The following is a 19939-nucleotide window of genomic DNA, read 5'->3' on the forward strand; positions in this document are numbered from 1 at the left end:
AAGGGAGGGGGTTTGTAGGGGGCTGGAGGAGGTTACGGAGATAGGGAAGGGGGTGTAGGTGGCTGGCGGAAGGTTACGGAGATAGGGAGGGGGTGTAGGGGGCTGAGAGGAGGTTACAGAGATAGGGAGGGTGTAGGAGGCTGGAGGAGTGTAGGGGGCTGGAGGAGGCTACAGAGATAGAGAGGGGTTGTAGGGGGCTGGAGGAGGTTACAGAGATAGGGAGGGGGTGTAGGGGGCTGGAGGAGGTTACAGAGATAGGGAGGGGGTGTAGGGGGCTGGAGGAGGTTACAGAGATAGGGAGGGGGTGTAGGGGCTGGAGGGAGTTACAGAGATAGGGAGGGGGTGTAGGGGGCTGGAGGAGGTTACAGAGATAGGGAGGGGGTGTAGGGGGCTGGAGGAGGTGACAGAGATTAGGGAGGGGTGTAGGGGGCTGGAGGAGGTTAGGAGATAGGGAGGGGGTGTAGGGGGCTGGAGGAGGTTACGGAGATAGGGAGGGGGTGTAGGGGGCTGGAGGAGGTTACAGAGATGGGGGGGGGGTGTAGGGGGCTGGAGGAGGTTACAGAGATAGGGAGGGGGTGTAGGGGCTGGAGGAGGTTACAGAGATAGGGGGGGGTGTAGGGGGCTGGAGGAGGTTACAGAGATAGGGAGGGGGTGTAGGGGGCTGGAGGAGGTGACAGAGATAGGGAGGGGGTGTAGGGGGCTGGAGGAGGTTACGGAGATAGGGAGGGGGTGTAGGGGGCTGGAGGAGGTTACGGAGATAGGGAGGGGGTGTAGGGGGCTGGAGGAGGTGACAGAGATAGGGAGGGGTGTAGGGGGCTGGAGGAGGTTACGGAGATAGGGAGGGGGTGTAGGGGGCTGGAGGAGGTTACGGAGATAGGGAGGGGGTGTAGGGGGCTGGAGGAGGTTACGGAGATAGGGAGGGGGTGTAGGGGGCTGGAGGAGGTTACAGAGATAGGGAGGGGGTGTAGGAGGCTGGAGGAGGTGTAGGGGGCTGGAGGAGGCTACAGAGTAGGGAGGGGGTGTAGGGGGCTGGAGGGAGTTACAGAGATAGGGAGGGGGTGTAGGGGGCTGGAGGAGGTGACAGAGATAGGGAGGGGGTGTAGGGGGCTGGAGGAGGTTACGGAGATAGGGAGGGGGTGTAGGGGGCTGGAGGAGGTTACGGAGATAGGGAGGGGGTGTAGGGGGCTGGAGGAGGTGACAGAGATAGGGAGGGGGTGTAGGGGGCTGGAGGAGGTTACGGAGATAGGGAGGGGGTGTAGGGGGCTGGAGGAGGTTACGGAGATAGGGAGGGGGTGTAGGGGGCTGGAGGAGGTTACGGAGATAGGGAGGGGGTGTAGGGGGCTGGAGGAGGTTACAGAGATAGGGAGGGGGTGTAGGAGGCTGGAGGAGGTGTAGGGGGCTGGAGGAGGCTACAGAGATAGGGAGGGGGTGTAGGGGGCTGGAGGGAGTTACAGAGATAGGGAGGGGGTGTAGGGGGCTGGAGGAGGTTACAGAGATAGGGAGGGGGTGTAGGGGGCTGGAGGGGGTTACAGAGATAGGGAGGGGGTGTAGGGGGCTGGAGGAGGTTACGGAGATAGGGAGGGGGTGTCGGGGGCTGGAGGAGGTTAGAGAGATAGGGAGGGGGAGAGGAGGGATTGGATCCGGGAAAGGGTGTTAATGTGGAAGGACAAGGCAGCTTGTTTTGTGAGTGACTGGGGAGTAAGTCTGCCTGTGTGTGTGTGTGTGTGACTGAGCGAAATGCCCCAGTGCCCTGGTACTATCAGTTTCGTTTGAGTAATCTCTGGGAGGGGCTGTGTTTGTCTGAGCTGGAAGGGGAGGGGACTGCTTGTCAGCTGCTCTGGGGAACGCAGTATAAAAAGGCAGCCCACACACACAGGACGAAACCCAGGCACCGACAACTGACTAGACATGGGGCACGTCTGCTGAGAAACCAGCAAGCTGAAGTAAAAAATCAGCACGGCACTGGATACCAGTGAGAGAGAAATCAGCATTGCACTGGATACCAGTGAGAGAGAAATCAGCACGGCACTGGATACCAGTGAGAGAGAAATCAGCACGGCACTGGATACCAGTGAGAGAGAAATCAGCACGGCACTGGATACCAGTGAGAGAGAAATCAGCACGGCACTGGATCCCAGTGAGAGAGAAATCAGCATTGCACTGGATACCAGTCAGGGAAATCAGCACTGCTCTGGATCCCAGTGAGAGAGAAATCAGCATTGCACTGGATACCAGTGAGAAGGAAATCAACACTGCACTGGATCCCAGTGAGAGAGAAATCAGCATTGCACTGGATACCAGCCAGGGAAATCAGCATTGCACTGGATCCCACTGAGAGAGAAATCAGCACGGCACTGGATCCCAGTCAGAGGGAAATCAGCACTTCACTGTGCACTGGATCCCAGTAAGAGGAAATCAACACAGCGCTGTCTGCACTGGATCCCAGCAAGGGGAAATCAGCACAGCACTTTTTGCACTGGATCTCAGTGAGAGGGAAATCAGCACAGCACTTTTTGCACTGGATCTCAGTGAGAGGGAAATCAGCACAGCACTGTCTGCACTGGATTACAGTGAGGGGGAATCAACGCAACTATCTGCGCTGGATCCCAGTGAGAGGAAGTCAGCACTGCACTTTTTGCACTGGATCTCAGTGAGAGGGAAATCAGGACAGCACTGTCTGCACTGGATTACAGTGAGCGGGGGAGAGCACTGCGCTTTTTGCACTGGATCCCAGTGAGGGGAAGTCAGCACAGCACTGTCGGCACTGGATCCAGTGAGTGGAAATCAGCGCAGGTTGTGGAAAGACCGAGGATCTGGGAAATACAGGGAGTCACGGATTTCATCTGAGACAGGTAAGTGACGGGGAAACTCAGACAGGAACTGGGTGGCACAGCGGGTTAGCACCGCTGCCTCACAGCGCCAGGGGACCCGGGTTCGATTCCCGGCTGGGGTCACTGTCTGTGCGGAGCCTGCACATTCTCCCCGTGTCTGCGTGGGTTTCCTCCGGGTGCTCCGGTTTCCTCCCGCAGCCCGAAAGGCGAGCGGGTTAGGGGTGGACGCTACACTGACCCCAGCGTCAGGGGGAATTAGCCGGGTAAATGGGTGGTGTTACGGGGAGGGGGATCGTGGCTGGTGCAGGCGGAGTGACCTCCTTCCACAGTGTGGGGATCCTATGACTCTAGAGAGGGAGACGGAGAGAGGGAAGGGGTGGGAGAGGGAAGGGGAGGGAGAGAGGGAAGGAAAGGGAGAAAAGAAATGAGGGTTATAGGACGGGGGGGGGATACAAAGGGAGGGAATTACACAGAGGAAGGGGATAGACAGACACAGAGAGAGACAGAGAGGTAGGTACAGAGTGAGACAGAGTGACTGACAGGCAGAGGAAGAGAGAGACAGAGAGAGAGAGGCAAAGAGAGAGGGAGACAGAGTGACTGACAGGCAGACGGAGAGGGGAAGGGAGACAGGGAGAGCGTGAGGCAGAGAGGCAGGGAAGAGGGAGCAAGAGATGGACGGAAGGAGTGAGAGGGAAGTGGAGAATGAGAGAGGGGGATGGGAGAGAGGTTAAGGGGGAAGAGGGTGGGAGGGAGAGTGCCGGGGGAGGGAGAGCGCTGGGACTGATCGAGGGTCTAACGGATTACTGAGCTGGGCAGTTCTGGAAAGCCGGGAGAGGGGGGGGATTGTGTGACGAAGGGGGGGGGTGGGTTTATCTGATTGCCTAGTCACTGCTTCACCCAGTCTCCCCGCTTCCTGTACAGTCACTGAGTCACCGTTCCCCTCTCCCTCTCCGACAGGATTCCCCTCCGTCCCCTTTTCCGAATCAATCTAATGCAATTCTGCTCCGAGCGGCCCAGTGTCTGAAAAGGATTTCTCTCCCAGACTGACTGCTCCCAGCCAACAACTGGAACGGCAACTGAGAGAAACCACAGCTTCTCCCTCTGCCTCTCCCCCCTCCCCCTCTCCCTCTGCCTCTCCCCCTCTCCCTCTGCCTCTCCCCCTCTCCCTCTCCCTCTGCCTCTCCCCCTCTCCCTCTCTCCCCCTCTCCCTCTGCCTCTCCCCCTCTCCCTCTCTCCCTCTGCCTCTCCCCCTCTCCCCCTCTCCCTCTGCCTCTCCCCCTCTCCCTCTCTCCCTCTCTCCCTCTGCCTCTCCCCCTCTCCCCATCTCCCTCTCTCCCTCTGCCTCTCCCCCCTCCCCCTCTCCCTCCCCCTCTCCCCCTCTCCCTCTGCCTCTCCCCCTCTCCCTCTGCCTCTCCCCCTCTCCCTCTCTCCCTCTGCCTCTCCCCCTCTCCCTCTGCCTCTCCCCCTCTCCCCCTCTCCCTCTGCCTCTCCCCCTCTCCCTCTCTCCCATCTGTCTCTCTCTCTCTCTGTCTCTCTCTCTCACTCTCTGTCCCACTCTCTCTGTTGCACTGTCTCTCACTCACTCTCTGTCTCTCTCTCACACACACTCTGCCTTTGTCTCTCTCCCTCGCTCTCTGTCTCTCTCACTCTCTGTCTCTCTCACTCTCTCTCCGTCGCACTCTCTCTATCTCTTGCTCCCTGTCTCTCTCTCTCTCTGTCTCTCTCTCTCTCTCCGTCTCACTCTCTGTCTCTCCGTCTCACTCTCTCTACCTCTTGCTCCCTGTCTCTGTCTCTCTCTGTCTCTCTCACTCTCTGTCTCTCTCACTCTCTCTCTATCTCTTGCTCCCTGTCTCTCTCTCTCTGTCTCTCCCTCACTCTCTGTCCCACTCTCTCTGTTGCACTGTCTCTCACTCACTCTCTGTCTCTCTCTCTCTGTCATACTCTGTCTCTCTCTCTCACACACACTCTGCCTCTCTCTCTCTCTCTCTCTAACTCTCCCTGTCTCTCTCACTCTCTCTCTGTCTCACTCTCTGTCTCTCTGTTGCACTCTCTCTCTCACACACTCTGTCTCTGTCTCTCTCTCTCTCTCACACACTCTGTCTCTGTCTCTCACTCTCTCTATCTCTCTCACTCGCCCTCTGTCTCTCTCTGTCACACTGTCTCTCTCTCACACACACACTCTGCCTCTGTCTCTCAGTCTCTCTCTCTCTTCCCCCTTTAAGACACTCCCCAAACCCGATCTTTTTGATTGAGCTGTTAGTTCCCTGTCCCAATGGGGTGGGTTGGGTTGGGTTGGGTGGGGGTGTGGGGGTCAGTTACTTACAGGGTGCGGGCAACACCCACGTTCATTGCCTGCCCCTCGAGAAGGCGGTGGCCATCTGGAACCCATCCCGCTGAGGTGTAGGTACACCCACAGCGCAGTCAGGGAGGGAGTTGCAGGACTCTGTTCAGCCCTTGGAGGGGGGGGGGGGGTTATGATGACCGCACAGACGGGTTATAAACACCACCGACTGAATAATTTTGCCTGTGTCTTCCCACGGTAGGTTTGCCGGGCCAAGAGCAGGGATACATGGCAGGACGCGGCGGAGTGGCTGTTATTCCGAATCCGGATCGGGCCCGGGGCGGGGGCTCGCTGGTCAAGGGTCACTCGTTGGACAGGCTACGCAGGAAGAAGGATGGCGAGCGGCTGCTACGGACACTCAAGCATCTGATCAAGAGAGAGCGCGCCAGCCTATCCCAGAAACCCCTCCTGGCGCCTGGGGTCGGAGTTCAGGCTCGCTCGGGCCTAGTCAGCTCGGACCGCTGCGCCCCCGACCCCCTGGGGCAGGCCTTGCCCCCTCCGGGCTGGGACTTCCCCTCCGCCCAGGAGGTGGAGGCCGAGCTGAGGGAGGCGGAGTGCCGGGCGCGGAGCGGGCGCCCCCGGGCCTGCCAGGGCCCGGCCCAGGGCCAGGAGGACCTGAGCCTGGACCGCCTGCTGGACGTGCTGACCCAGCTGCAGTACCACACCCGGCAGGCTCCGGGGGTGCCCATCTGCTCCCAGTTCCTGCTGGGCGGCTGCCCCCGGGGCGACTGCTGCCCGCAGCACCACACGGCCCTGCCCTACCACTGGCAGCTGAGGCGGGCCGCCAGCCTGCGCTGGGAGAGCGTGCAGGAAGACGCACAGGAGATCCTCGAGAGGCTGTACTGCAACCCCGACAAAGAGAAGATAACCCTCTGCGACGGGTAAGTGCCCCCCCCCCTCAACCCCACCCCTCCTCTCCGAACACGTCGCGTCAGTGCCGCCCCCCCCCGAGACTAACTCAGCTAGGCCCACAATGCCACCTTCTCTGCCCCCCAACACCTAACCTGCACATCTTTGGACACTAAGGGGCAACTTAGCATGGCCAATCCACCTAACCTACACATCTTTGGACACTAAGGGGCAATTTAGCATGGCCAATCCACCTAACCTGCACATCTTTGGACACTAAGGGACAATTTAGCATGGCCAATCCACCTAACCTACACATCTTTGGACACTAAGGGGCAATTTAGCATGGCCAATCCACCTAACCTACACATCTTTGGACACTAAGAGACAATTTAGCACGGCCAATCCACCTAACCTACACATCTTTGGACACTAAGGGGCTATTTAGCATGGCCAATCCACCTAACCTACACATCTTTGGACACTAAGGGGCTATTTAGCATGGCCAATCCACCTAACCTACACATCTTTGGACACTAAGGGGCAATTTAGCATGGCCAATCCACCTAACCTACACATCTTTGGACACTAAGAGACAATTTAGCACGGCCAATCCACCTAACCTACACATCTTTGGACACTAAGGGACAATTTAGCATGGCCAATCCACCTAACCTACACATCTTTGGACACTAAGGGGCTATTTAGCATGGCCAATCCACCTAACCTACACATCTTTAGACACTAAGGGACAATTTAGCGTGGCCAATCCACCTAACCCGCACATCTTTAGACTGTGGGAGGAAACCGGGGCACCCGGAGGAAACCCACGCAGACACGGGGAGAATGTGCAGTCTCCACACAGACAGTGACCCGAGGCCGGGATTCGAACCCGGGTCCCTGGCGCTGTGAGGGATGTGTGCTAACCCGCTGTGTAGCCAGACTCCGGGGTAGTGAATTCCTGATCTCCAGCCTGCTCGATGCTGTGTGGAACTCTGAACTCTGTGTCCCCTCTGGCCCATCCACCGGGAGGGGGGGGGGGGGTGGGGTGGGGGTGGTGAGTGGGTGGGGTGGGGGGGGTGGGGATAGTTTCTCCCTGTCCGCTCTGTCCTGGCCGTCCACCAGCGATCAAACTTCCTCTCAACTTAATTCCCCCCCCCACCATTCCTGCAACTGGGGGGCATGTATGAGTGTATGTGTGTTTCTGTGTGTGTGTGTTCATCTGTGTGTGGGTCTATGTGTGTGTGTGTGTGTGTGTGTGTGTCTGTGCATGTATGCGTGTGTGGGTATATGTGTGTCTGTACGAGTCTGTCGGTGAATGTGCATGTGTGTGTGTGTGTGTGTGTGTGTGTGTGTGTGTATGTGAGTCTGTGTTACGGAGGCCTGTTCTGGGTTACCGAGGCCTGTTCAGGGTCACAGAGGCCGGCCCAGGGTCACAGAGACCTGATCAGGGTCACAGAGGCCTGTGCAGGGTCACAGGGACCTGTCCATGGTCAGAGGGGCCTGTTCAGGGTCACAGGGACCTGTGTAGGCTCACAGAGGCCTGTCCATGGTTACAGAGGCCTGTTCAGAGCTACAGGGGCCTGTTCAGGGTTACAAGGGCCTGTCCAGTGTTACAGAGGCCTGCTCAGTGTCATGGGGGCCTGTCCAGGGTTACAGGGGCTGTCAAGTGTTACAGAGGCCTGCCCAGAGTCATGGAGGCCTGTCCAGGGTCACAGGGACATGCTCTGGCTTACAGGGGCCTGCCTAGGGTTACAGGGGCCTACCCAGAGTCACGGAGGCCTGTTCAGGGTCACGGAGGCCTGTTCAGAGTCACGGAGGCCTGTTCAGAGTCACAGGGGCCTGTTCAGGGTCACGGAGGCCTGTTCAGAGTCACGGAGGCCTGTTCAGAGTCACGGAGGCCTGTTTAGGGTCACGGAGGCCTGTTCAGAGTCACGGAGGCCTGTTCAGAGTCACGGAGGCCTGTTCAGAGTCACGGAGGCCTGTTCAGGGTGACGGAGGCCTGTTCAGAGTCACGGAGGCCTGTTCAGAGTCACGGAGGCCTGTTCAGGGTCACGGAGGCCTGTTCAGAGCCACAGGGGCCTGTTCAGGGTCACGGAGGCCTGTTCAGGGTCACGGAGGCCTGTTCAGAGCCACAGGGGCCTGTTCAGGGTGACGGAGGCCTGTTCAGAGTCACGGAGGCCTGTTCAGAGTCACAGGGTCTGCCCAGGGTCACAGGGGCTTGTTCAGGGTTACAGAGGCCTGCCTAGAGTCATGGAGGCCTGTTCAGGGTTACAGAGGCCTCCTGTTCAGGGTTACAGAGGCCTGCCCAGGGTTACAGAGGCCTGTCCAGGGTCACAGAGGCCTGTCCAGGGTCACAGAGGCCTGTTCTGGGTTACAGAGGCCTGTTCAGGGTTACAGAGGCCTGCCCAGAGTCAGAGGCCTGTTCAGGGTTAGAGGCCTGTCCAGGGTCACAGAGGCCTGTCCAGGGTCACAGAGGCCTGTCCAGGGTCACAGAGGCCTGTTCAGGGTTACAGAGGCCTGCCCAGAGTCACAGAGGCCTGTTCAGGGTTAGAGGCCTGTCCAGGGTCACAGAGGCCTGTCCAGGGTCACAGAGGCCTGTCCAGGGTCACAGAGGCCTGTTCAGGGTTACAGAGGCCTGCCCAGGGTTACAGAGGCCTGTCCAGGGTCACAGGGGCCTGTTCAGGGTTACAGAGGCCTGTTCAGGGTCACGGAGGCCTGCCCAGGGTCACGGAGGCCTGTCCAGTTCTTTCTGACGCAGCTGCCAGTGGCCTCCAGCTGAAAGTTCTCTTTGCTTTCCCCATCAGAGACCGGAGTTTCACCGCAAACTTTGACGGGATGACCGTTCAGGACGAGACATTCGATCGGCTGAGGCGGCTGAGCACCTCGGACGTTGACCCCTATGACATCTTCCGCACGACCTGGAAGTACTACTGGAGGGATACGTCAGGGTGGAAAGAATATTCCGAGGTAGGAGTTCGGCAACGTCGTGGCTACGAGTCACTCTCAACTCGGAGAGAGTAACACAGAGGACGAGCCAGTCCTGAGAGCAAAACAAACTCAGGAGAGGGACTGTTCAAAATCGTGAGGGAGGGTTTGGATGGAGTGAATGAGGGGAAAATGTTTCCCTCGGACAGGAGGGTGACTAACCAGAAGGGACACAGATTAGAACATAGAACACTACAGCACAAACAGGCCCTTCGGCCCACAAGTTGCCCTGATCCTATCCCTACCTACCAGGCCTATCTATAACCTTCAATCCCATTCAATCCCATGTACTCATCCAGAAGTCTCTTAAAAGACCCCAGCGAGTTCGCCTCCACCACCCCTACCGATTCCACTCACTCACCACCCTCTGAGTGAAAAACTTACCCCTGACATCTCCTCTGTACCTGCTCCCCAGCACCTTAAACCTGTGTCCTCTCGTAGTGACCATTCCAGCCCTGGGAAATAGCCTCCGAGAATCCACCCTCTCTATTCCTCTCAACATCTTATAAACCTCTATCAGGTCGCCTCTCAACCCTCGTCTCTCCAGGGAGAAGAGTCCCAGCTCCCTCAACCTATCCTCATAAGGCATGCCTCCCAATCCAGGCAACATCCTTGTAAATCTCCTCTGCACCCTCTCAATAGCTTCCCCATCCTTCCTGTAGTGAGGTGACCAGAACTGCGCACAGTACTCCAAGTGGGGTCTGACAAGGGTCTTAGAAAGATTGAATTTGATTTATTATTGTCCCATGTATTGGGAGACAGTGAAAAGTATTGTTTCTTGCACTCTATACAGACATAGCATGCCATTCATAGAGTACATAGGGGAGAAGGATTTGATTTGATTTATTATTGTCACGTGTATTGGGAGACAGTGAAAAGTATTGTTTCTTGCGCGCTATACAGACAAAGCATGCCATTCATAGAGTACATAGGGGAGAAGGATTTGATTTATTATTGTCACATGTATTGGGAGACAGTGAAAAGTATTGTTTCTTGTGCGCTATACAGACAATGCATACCGTTCATAGAGAAGGAAAGGAGAGTGCACAGAATGTAGTGTTACAGTCACAGTGAGGGTGTAGAGAAAGATCAACTTAATGCGAGGTAGGTCCATTCAAAAGTCTGACAGCAGCAGGGAAGAAGCTGTTCTTGAGTCGGTCAGTACGGGACCTCAGACTTTTGTATCTTTTTCCCGATGGAAGAAGGTGGAAGAGAGAATGTCCGGGGTGCGTGGGGGGTCCTTGATTATGCCGGCTGCTTTTCCCCGAGGCAGCGGGAAGTGTAGACAGAGTCAATGGATGGGAGGCTGGTTTGTGTGATGGATTGAGCTACATTCACAACCCTTTTGTAGTTCCTTGCGGTCTTGGGCAGAGCACAGAAACATAGAAACTGGAAGCAGGAGTCGGCCATTTGGCCCTCTGAGCCCACTCCACCATTCATTCTGATTGTCAAATTCAATATCCCGATTCCCCTCCTTTCCCCAATATCCCTCTCTCCCTTTAGCCCCAAGATCTGTATATAATTTCTTCCCAAAATCACACAACGTTTTGTCCTCAGCTACTTTCTGTGGGATTGAATTCCACACATTCACCACCCTCTGGGTGAAGAAATCTCTCCTCACCTCAGTCCTAAAAGGTTTACCCCCTTATCCTCAAACTATGACCCCCTGGTTCTGGACTGCCCCCACCATCGGGAACATTCTTTCTGAATCTACCCTGTCGAACCCTGTTAGAATTTTATAAGTTTCTATGAGATCCCCTCTCACTCTTCTAAACTCCACTGAATATAATCCTGACCGAGCTGTGATACATCCAGAAAGAATGCTTTCTATGGTGCAGCTCTAGAAGTTTGTGAGAGTCATAGCGGACTTGCCAAATTTCCTTAGTTGATGAGGAAATCCATAGAGACGCAGTAAGGAGTTGGGATTTCGGAGAACGATTGTGTTTTCCATGTTTGTCCTTGAGAGATCTTGCGTTGTTTCTCGAGTGGTCTTGGGGCAGCACGGTGTTTAGCACTGCTGCCTCACAGCGCCAGGGACCCCGGTTCGATTCCCGGCTTGGGTCACTAAGTGGAGTCTGCACATTCTCCCCGTGTCTGCATGGGTTTCCTCCGGGTGCTCTGGTTTCCTCTCTCATTCCAAAGTGTCGGTTAGGTGGATTGGCCATGCTAAATTGTCCCTTAGTGTCCAAAGATGTGCAGGTTAGGTGGATTGGCCATGCTAAATTGCCCCTTCGTGTCCAAAGATTTACAGGTTAGGTGGATTGGCCATGCTAAATTGCCCCTTAGTGTCCAAAGATGTACAGGTTAGGTGGATTGGCCATGCTAAATTGCCCCTTAGTGTCCAAAGATGTACAGGTTAGGTGGATTGGCCATGCTAAATTGCCCCTTAGTGTCCAAAGATTTACAGGTTAGGTGGATTGGCCATGCTAAATTGCCCCTTAGTGTCCAAAGATGTACAGGTTAGGTGGATTGGCCATGCTAAATTGTCCCTTAGTGTCCAAAGATTTACAGGTTAGGTGGATTGGCCATGCTAAATTGCCCCTTAGTGTCCAAAGATGTACAGGTTAGGTGGATTGGCCATGCTAAATTGTCCCTTAGTGTCCAAAGATGTGCGGGTTAGGTGGATTGGCCATGCTAAATTGTCCCTTAGTGTCCAAAGATGTACAGGTTAGGTGGATTGGCCATGCTAAATTGTCCCTTAGTGTCCAAAGATGTGCGGGTTCGGTGGATTGGCCATTGCCTCTTAGGGTCAGGGGGGTTAGCAGGATAAATATCTGGGGTTATGGCAAGACGGCCAGTGGGGTAGGTGCAGACTCGATGGGCCGAATGGCCACCTTCTGCACTGCCGGGAGTCTCTCCTTCCTAACGCCTGAATTTCCTTTATCTCGCAGTCGCTCTCGCAGTATTTTGTAGAGGCTTCACAACAAGGCTTTGGGGTGAGATACTTCATGATTAGCCAGAGTCAGAGATACAAAGTGGACCTCAACGCCAGGTTCCAGCAGAACATCACGTCCGGGACAAAGAGGAACATCCGGAAGCGACCCCTCTTCCAATCCATCGTCACCCTCCTACCCTACCTCAAGTGAGTGCTTCGCGAGTGCGGGAGGGGGGCGGTGGGGTCAGAGTTGGCCCCTCACACTGACATGGTGCCAGCAAGGCGTGCCAAGCATTGGCAGAGCCAGCGCTGTGGGGGTACCGACACACCAGCCGGACTGTAGGGGTTTGGGGGGGGGGGTTCCAGGGGGCAGCCCACCTTCTCGAGGGGGCAATGAGGGTTGGGCGGTAAATCCAGGGGCCACCCATATCCGCTTGAAATAACCTGGAGCCCGGAAAGCCCAACTGGGAATGTCGGAGAAACCTCTTTACCCAGATGTGGGACTCGCTCCCACGGGGGGAGTGGGGGAGAATGTGGGACTCGCCTTAGTCTCAGTAATATCTGCAATGAATTGTAAAAACCAGTGTCCCTTGAGGGCAGGAAATCTGCCGTCCTTACCCAGTCTGGCTGACGTGACTCCAGAAACACGGCAAAGTGGTCAACTCGCAACGACCCCTCTGAAATGACCGAGCGGGGGGGGGGGGCACGGTAGCACAGTGGGTCAGCACTGCTGCTTCACAGCTCCAGGGGAGCTGGGTTCGATTCCCGGCTCGGGTCACCGTCTGTGTGGAAGTCTGCACATTCTCCCCATGTCTGCGTGGGTTTCCTCCGGGTACTCCGGTTTCCTCCTGCAATCCAAAGATGTGCGGGTTAGGTCGATTGGCCGTGCTAAGAAATTGCCCCTTAGTGTCCAGGGATGTGTAGGTTAGAGGGATTAGTGGGTTTAATATGTAGGGATATGGGGGTAGGGCCTGGGGTGGGATTGTGTTCGGTGCAGACTCGATGGGCCGAAGGGCCTCTTTCTGCACCGTAGGGGTTCTATGACACTTAGTTCAAGGGACGTTCCTACCCCCATATCCCTACACATCATACCCACGAATCCCCCGAACCTGGACACTAAGGGGCAATTAGCACGGCCAATCAACCCTAACCCGCACATCTTTGGACTGTGGGAGGAAACCGGAGCACCCGGAGGAAACCCACGCAGACACGAGGAGAATGTGCAAACTCCACACAGACGCAGTGACCCGAGCCGGGAATCGAACCCGGGACCCCGGAGCTGTGCAGCAGCAGTGCTGACCCGCTGTGCCACCCGTGGACCAAATCCGCAGCGAGACGGGTGGTGTCTTGGAGCCGACGCGCGAAGGTGGGAGGAAGTGTGTCATTGGGAAACCCAACTGGAGTTGGCTCCGACCTCGCTCTCTCTCTCAAGCGACTAACGGCGAACCCCTGTCTCTTCAGGACTTTGTCAGGGTCTTCGGATATCAGCCCCTCGCCATCCAGTGCCACCCTCTCAGCTGGCACGGATCCGGCCTCTCCCGACTGTAGCCGCTTCTACCCGGAGACCTGGATTCCCATGGACCCAAACGTGGACTTTGTCAAGGTGCCCATGTCAGCTGAGGACAAGGCGTACAGAGTTGTGTACAATCTCTTCCACAAGACGATGCTGGAATCCAAATTTGTCATCCTCAGTATACTGCGGGTACAGAATCATTTCCTTTGGGACAAGTACATCAGGTAAGTAAACCCAATTTCCAAATCCCTCGAGAGCCTCGCGCACCCTCTTCCCTATCTCCACATTCTCCCCCACTATCCCCCGTGGGAGTGAGTCCCACATTCTCCCTCACTCTCCCCGTGGGAGCGAGTCCCACATTCTCCCCCACTCCTTTTGTCCAAAAGACCATTCTCCTTTCATTGGGATTCGGAATGCTTTGAGTTGGGCGAGTGGAGTGGGGCGTGGGGGTGGTTGGATCTCGGCCCTCTCTGGTTGGCGGGGATGGATCTCGGGCCTCTCTGGTTGGGTGGGGGATGGATCTAGGCCCTCTCTGGTTGGCGGGGATGGATCTCGGCCCTCTCTGGTTGGGGGGGGATGGATCTCGGCCCTCTCTGGTTGGGGGGGGGATGGATCTCGGCCCTCTCTGGTTGGGGGGGGGATGGATCTCGGCCCTCTCTGGTTGGGTGGGGGATGGATCTAGGCCCTCTCTGGTTGGCGGGGATGGATCTCGGCCCTCTCTGGTTGGGGGGGATGGGTCTCGGCCCTCTCTGGTTGGGGGGGGGATGGATCTCGGGCCTCTCTGGTTGGCGGGGGATGGATCTCGGCCCTCTCTGGTTGGCGGGGATGGATCTCGGCCCTCTCTGGTTGGCGGGGATGGATCTCGGGCCTCTCTGGTTGGGGGGGATGGGTCTCGGCCCTCTCTGGTTGGGGGGGGATGGATCTCGGGCCTCTCTGGTTGGGCGGGGATAGATCTCGGGCCTCTCTGGTTGGCGGGGGATGGATCTTGGCCCTCTCTGGTTGGCGGGGGATGGATCTCGGCCCTCTCTGGTTGGGGGGGATGGATCTCGGCCCTCTCTGGTTGGCGGGGGATGGATCTCGGCCCTCTCTGGTTGGCGGGGATGGATCTCGGGCCTCTCTGGTTGGCAGGGGGATGGATCTCGGGCCTCTCTGGTTGGGGCGGGGATGGATCTCGGGCCTTCTCTTGCCCTCTCTTAGCCTTTGTTGGCGTCCCGCAGGAAGAAGCTGTACCTGTATCGCAAGCTGCCGGCGCAGGACAGGCTACTGAGCGAGAAACACCTCTTCCACGGCACATCCCAGGCCTCCATCGATGGCATCTGCAAGCACAACTTTGACCCCCGCGTCTCGGGCCGCCACGCCACTGTCTACGGCCAAGGCAGCTACTTCGCCCGCAAGTCCAGTTACTCCCACCGCTACGCCCAGCGCTCCCAGGACGGCACCCACTACATGTTCCTGTCCAAGGTTCTGGTGGGCAGGCACACGGTGGGCAAGCCCGCCATGCGGCGTCCCCCGGCTCTGGTGCCCGACGACCCCAGCAGCGACCTCTTCAACTCCTGCGTGGACAGCGCTGAGGAGCCGCAGATCTTTGTCCTGTTCGACAGCGACCAATGTTTCCCCTACTTCCTGGTCAAGTACAAGGAGATCGGGGACAGCGTGACCGTCAGGTGAACGGAGGAGACCAGGTGGTGAGGCAAAAACTACCTCCCGGCTCGGGGTGGGGGGGGGGAGGCGGAAGAAACCCCCCCCTTCTCTCGTTTCCCCACACCTTTGGCCGGATTTTCTCGGGTTCGGTTCTATTTCCTTGGCCGGGCACTGCTGGACACTGCCCGCCTCAGTACAGTCACACAGATACAGGCACCGGGAGAGACAGGCGCACAGATACAGGCAGACACCGAGACAGAGAGAGAGATAGTCACACAGATACAGACAGATACCAGGAGAGAGAGGGGGACAGGCACAGAGATACAGACACTGGGAGGGAGAGACCGGGCGAGACAGGCATACAGATACAGGCAGACACCAAGACAAAGAGAGAGCGTTAGTCACAGATATAGACAGATACCAGGAGAGAGACAGACAGGCACAGAGATACAGACACCAGGAGAGAGAGACAGAGAGGGAGAGACAGGCGCACAGATACAGGCAGACACCAGGAGAGAGAGATAGTCACACAGATACAGACACACCAGGAGAGAGAGGGACAGACAGGCACAGAGATACAGACAGACTCAGAGAGCGAGCGAGAGACAGTCAGACAGTCACACAGATACAGACACTGAGAGAGACAGTCACACAGAGAGGGAAAGACACAGTCACACAGATAAAGACAGACACCAGGAGAGAGAGAGAGAGAGAGAGACAGTCACACAGATACAGACACAGAGAGACAGTCACTCAGACAGAGGGAGACACACAGTCACGCAGATACAGACAAACACTGAGAGAGATAGTCACACAGTTACAGACACAGTGAGACAGTCACAGAGAGAGAGAGAGAGACAGTCACACAGATACAGACAGAAAGAAAGATAGTCACATAGATAACAGAGATAGACACTGAGAGAGAGAGAGAGTCACACAGATACAGACGGACACGTAGAGACAGTCACACAAGCAGAGACAGACCCCAAGAGAGAGAGAGACAGTCAAACAGATACAGACAGAGAGAGAGACAATCATCAGACGGACAGACACTGAGAGACAGAGAGAGAGTCACACAGGTATTGACACACTGTCTCTCACACAGCGAGTGTGCTGCCAGGGGTAAGTTGAGATTATGGGGAATGGGACGGGGGGAGGAGAGAGAGAGAGGGCCAGGGGTGAAGACACACACTGTCAGAGAACCGGCACCGTCTCGATGGGCCGAATGGCCTCCTCCTCCTGAACTACTCACACACACACACACACACACACACGTTGCTGGGACCACGGTGCCGTGACCGTTCGACCCGTCGAGCCGGTGGTAGCCCACTGGCCGAGCTATCCCGTGAGAGAGGAAGTGGGGGTTGGGGGTGTGGGAGGCTGTCTCCTCGACTCGCCTGCGTGGGAAACGGGATTTTATTTATTGCCCTGGACGTTTGCAAAAACACAACAAACGGAAGAAAGAGGAAGTGATTTTTTTTTGTGTGTGTGTGTACGAAATAAAGTTGGTTTGGATTACTGATCTGGAAGTTGAGCGTTTCCGTGGTGACCTCGTGGTTCCTGTCCCTCGGGCCCTCACAGAATCCCCGCTTAGCATCTCCGCAGGGCAGAAGGCGGCCATTTTGGCAAATCCAGTGGGGTGGGGGGGAACGGCACGGTGGGTTAGCACCGCTGCCTCACAGCGCCAGGGTATCCCGGCTTCGATTCCCGGCTCGGGTCACTGCCTGTGTGGAGTTTGCACATTCTCCTCGTGTCTGCGTGGGTTTCCTCCGGGTGCTCCGGTTTCCTCTCACAGTCCAAAGATGTTCAGGTTAGGTGGATTGGCCATGTTAAATTGTCCCTTAGTGTCCAAAGATGTTCAGGTTAGGTGGATTGGCCATGCTAAATTGCCCCTTAGTGTCTAAAGATGTGTAGGTTAGGTGGATTGGCCATGCTAAATTGCCCCTTAGTGTCTAAAGATGTGTAGGTTAGGTGGATTGGCCATGCTAAATTGCCCCTTAGTGTCTAAAGATGTGTAGGTTAGGTGGATTGGCCATGCTAAATTGCCCCTTAGTGTCTAAAGATGTGTAGGTTAGGTGGATTGGCCATGCTAAATTGCCCCTTAGTGTCTAAAGATGTGTAGGTTAGGTGGATTGGCCATGCTAAATTGCCCCTTAGTGTCCCAAAGATGTGTAGGTTAGGTGGATTGGCCATGCTAAATTGCCCCTTAGTGTCCCAAAGATGTGTAGGTTAGGTGGATTGGCCATGCTAAATTGCCCCTTAGTGTCCAAAGATGTGTAGGTTAGGTGGATTGGCCATGCTAAATTGCCCCTTAGTGTCCCAAAGATGTGTAGGTTAGGTGGATTGGCCATGCTAAATTGCCCCTTAGTGTCCCAAAGATGTGTAGGTTAGGTGGATTGGCCATGCTAAATTGCCCCTTAGTGTCCAAAGATGTGCAGGTTAGGTGGATTGGCCGTGCTAAATTGCCCCTTAGTGTCCAAAGATGTGTAGGTTAGGTGGATTGGCCGTGCTAAATTGCCCCTTAGTGTCCAAAGATGTGTAGGTTAGGTGGATTGGCCATGCTAAATTGCCCCTTAGTGTCCAAAGATGTGCAGGTTAGGTGGATTGGCCGTGCTAAATTGCCCCTTAGTGTCCAAAGATGTGTAGGTTAGGTGGATTGGCCATGCTAAATTGCCCCTTAGTGTCCAAAGATGTGCAGGTTAGGTGGATTGGCCATGCTGAGTTGCCTCTTGGTGTCCAAAGATGTGTGGGTTAGGTGGATTGGCCATGCTAAATTGCCCCTTAGTGTCCAAAGATGTGCAGGTTAGGTGGATTGGCCATGCTGAGTTGCCTCTTGGTGTCCAAAGATGTGTGGGTTAGGTGGATTGGCCATGCTAAATTGCCCCTTAGTGTCCAAAGATGTGCAGGTTAGGTGGATTGGCCATGCTAAATTACCCTTAGTGTCCAAAGATGTGTAGGTTAGGTGGATTGGCCATGCTAAATTGCCCCTTAGAGTCAGGGGGAACTAGCTAGGGTAAATGCATGAGGTTATGGGGAGAGGGCCTGGGTGGGACTGTGGTCAGTACAGACTCAATGGGCTGGATGGCCTCCTTCTGCACTGTGGGGGATGGATGAGTGTGTGTGCGCGTGCACATTTGCGTGTGTGTGTTGCATGTTAATATGTGCATGTGCGCACGTGTGTATATGTGTACGTGTGTGTGTATATGTGTTGTACGTGTGTGTGTGTGTGTATATATGTGTTGTACGTGTGTGTGTGTGTCTGCGCTTGAGTCTTTGTAGCTTTGTCAAAGGGTATGAACGCAACTTATAATCAGCTTGCAAGAGGAACCACAGAAACTTCTGTTCTCATGGTGCCTGGCTGAAACCCAAGGTCTCGTGACATGTGTGTGTGTGAGCGAGCTCTGACAGGCAGCACCTACACAGTGCCAGTGCCTGGTCTTATCCCATTGCTCATCAGTCTGGGAGTGGCTACAACTGCCCAGACCACTTGTCGTGGTTTGACAAAGAGGGTGATGTGATGAGATACATCCTTCTCAAACACTAATGAAAGACTTCCTGCCTGTTACACCTCTCCCAGTGCTGCCAACCCTCCCCGGCGCAGTTGCGCTGTCTCAGCACTTGCCGAAACCTCAGCTGATCAAAAGAGGTTCTGGGCTGGTTGGGCAACACACTCGTCACTGAGTCATGGGGTTAGGGGTTCAAATTCAGCTGGACACGCCCAGTACCGGTACCCAGGGAGTGCCGCACTGTCAGAGGATCAGTGCTGAGGGAGTGCCGCACTGTCAGAGGGTCAGTGCTGAGGGAGCGCCGCACTGTCAGAGGATCAGTGCTGAGGGAGTGCCGCACTGTCAGAGGGTCAGTACTGAGGGAGCGCCGCACTGTCAGAGGGTCAGTGCCGAGGGAGTGCCGCACTGTCAGAGGATCAGTGCTGAGGGAGCGCCGCACTGTCAGAGGGTCAGTGCCGAGGGAGTGCCGCACTGTCAGAGGGTCAGTGCTGAGGGAGCGCCGCACTGTCAGAGGGTCAGTGCCGAGGGAGTGCCGCACTGTCAGAGGGTCAGTGCTGAGGGAGCGCCGCACTGTCAGAGGGTCAGTGCCGAGGGAGCGCCGCACTGTCAGAGGGTCAGTGCTGAGGGAGCGCCGCACTGTCAGAGGGTCAGTGCCGAGGGAGCGCCGCACTGTCAGAGGGTCAGTGCCGAGGGAGCGCCGCACTGTCAGAGGGTCAGTGCTGAGGGAGCGCCGCACTGTCAGAGGGTCAGTGCCGAGGGAGCGCCGCACTGTCAGAGGGTCAGTGCCGAGGGAGTGCCGCACTGTCAGAGGGTCAGTGCCGAGGGAGCGCCGCACTGTCAGAGGGTCAGTGCCGAGGGAGCGCCGCACTGTCAGAGGGTCAGTGCTGAGGGAGCGCCGCACTGTCAGAGGGTCAGTGCTGAGGGAGCGCCTCCCTAAGGAGGTGCCATTAAACTGAGACCCCTCCATCTGGTGGAAACTGAAGATCCCACAGGAGCTATTGGAAGAAGAGTGACGGAGTTCGCCAATGTCCTTGTACCAATGTCAATCCCTCAACCAAAAGTAACTGGTTATCACAAAGCTGCTTGTGGGATCTTGCTGTGCCTATATCAGCTGTCTTCTTTCCTACATACCTTTCCCATTTTACTTCCCCATTTGCCCTTGCCCCGATTCCTGCCTTTCTAACACAAGAAGCTGTCATTAAGCTCATCGACTACAGGAAGCCTCACAGTTGGATGGCCCTCCATCACCCCCCCCACCAACCCCCCCCCCGCCCACAACCCCAATGGCTTCAGTTGCCATTGGGTCCCGGCTCGCGAGCAGAGGGCGGGTCTCAGGGCAGAGGGTGGGGGGTTGGCCTCAGGGTAATATCCAGGAGTGGGTCCATTCGAGCGACA

The 19939-nt window shown here is 56.2% G+C and overlaps 1 protein-coding gene across 1 annotated transcript; it reads left to right on the forward strand.

The window, feature by feature from the left end:
• The first annotated feature begins 5363 nt into the window (after positions 1 to 5363).
• Positions 5364 to 16186, forward strand: LOC145339108 (protein mono-ADP-ribosyltransferase TIPARP-like). The gene is made up of 5 exons (XM_080183544.1): positions 5364 to 6053; positions 8829 to 8991; positions 11901 to 12091; positions 13346 to 13621; positions 14615 to 16186. Exons 1-5 carry the CDS (start codon positions 5401 to 5403, stop codon positions 15063 to 15065), a joined length of 1734 nt encoding a protein of 577 aa, XP_080039670.1. The 5' UTR covers positions 5364 to 5400; the 3' UTR covers positions 15066 to 16186.
• The last annotated feature ends 3753 nt before the right edge of the window (positions 16187 to 19939 follow it).

Source organism: Carcharhinus amblyrhynchos, unplaced genomic scaffold (genome assembly GCF_965287045.1).
Source record: "Carcharhinus amblyrhynchos unplaced genomic scaffold, sCarAmb.v2.hapA chromosome_328, whole genome shotgun sequence".
In the NCBI taxonomy this organism is placed as follows: domain Eukaryota; kingdom Metazoa; phylum Chordata; class Chondrichthyes; order Carcharhiniformes; family Carcharhinidae; genus Carcharhinus; species Carcharhinus amblyrhynchos.

Excerpts from the sequence above, each read along its gene's own strand:
- LOC145339108 (XM_080183544.1), top strand. The coding sequence starts at position 5,401 with ATGGCAGGACGCGGCGGAGTGGCTGTTATTCCGAATCCGGATCGGGCC. Across the intron at positions 6,054-8,828 it reads AAGATAACCCTCTGCGACGG|AGACCGGAGTTTCACCGCAA; the intron begins GTAAGTGCCCCC and ends TTTCCCCATCAG. Across the intron at positions 12,092-13,345 it reads ACCCTCCTACCCTACCTCAA|GACTTTGTCAGGGTCTTCGG; the intron begins GTGAGTGCTTCG and ends CTGTCTCTTCAG.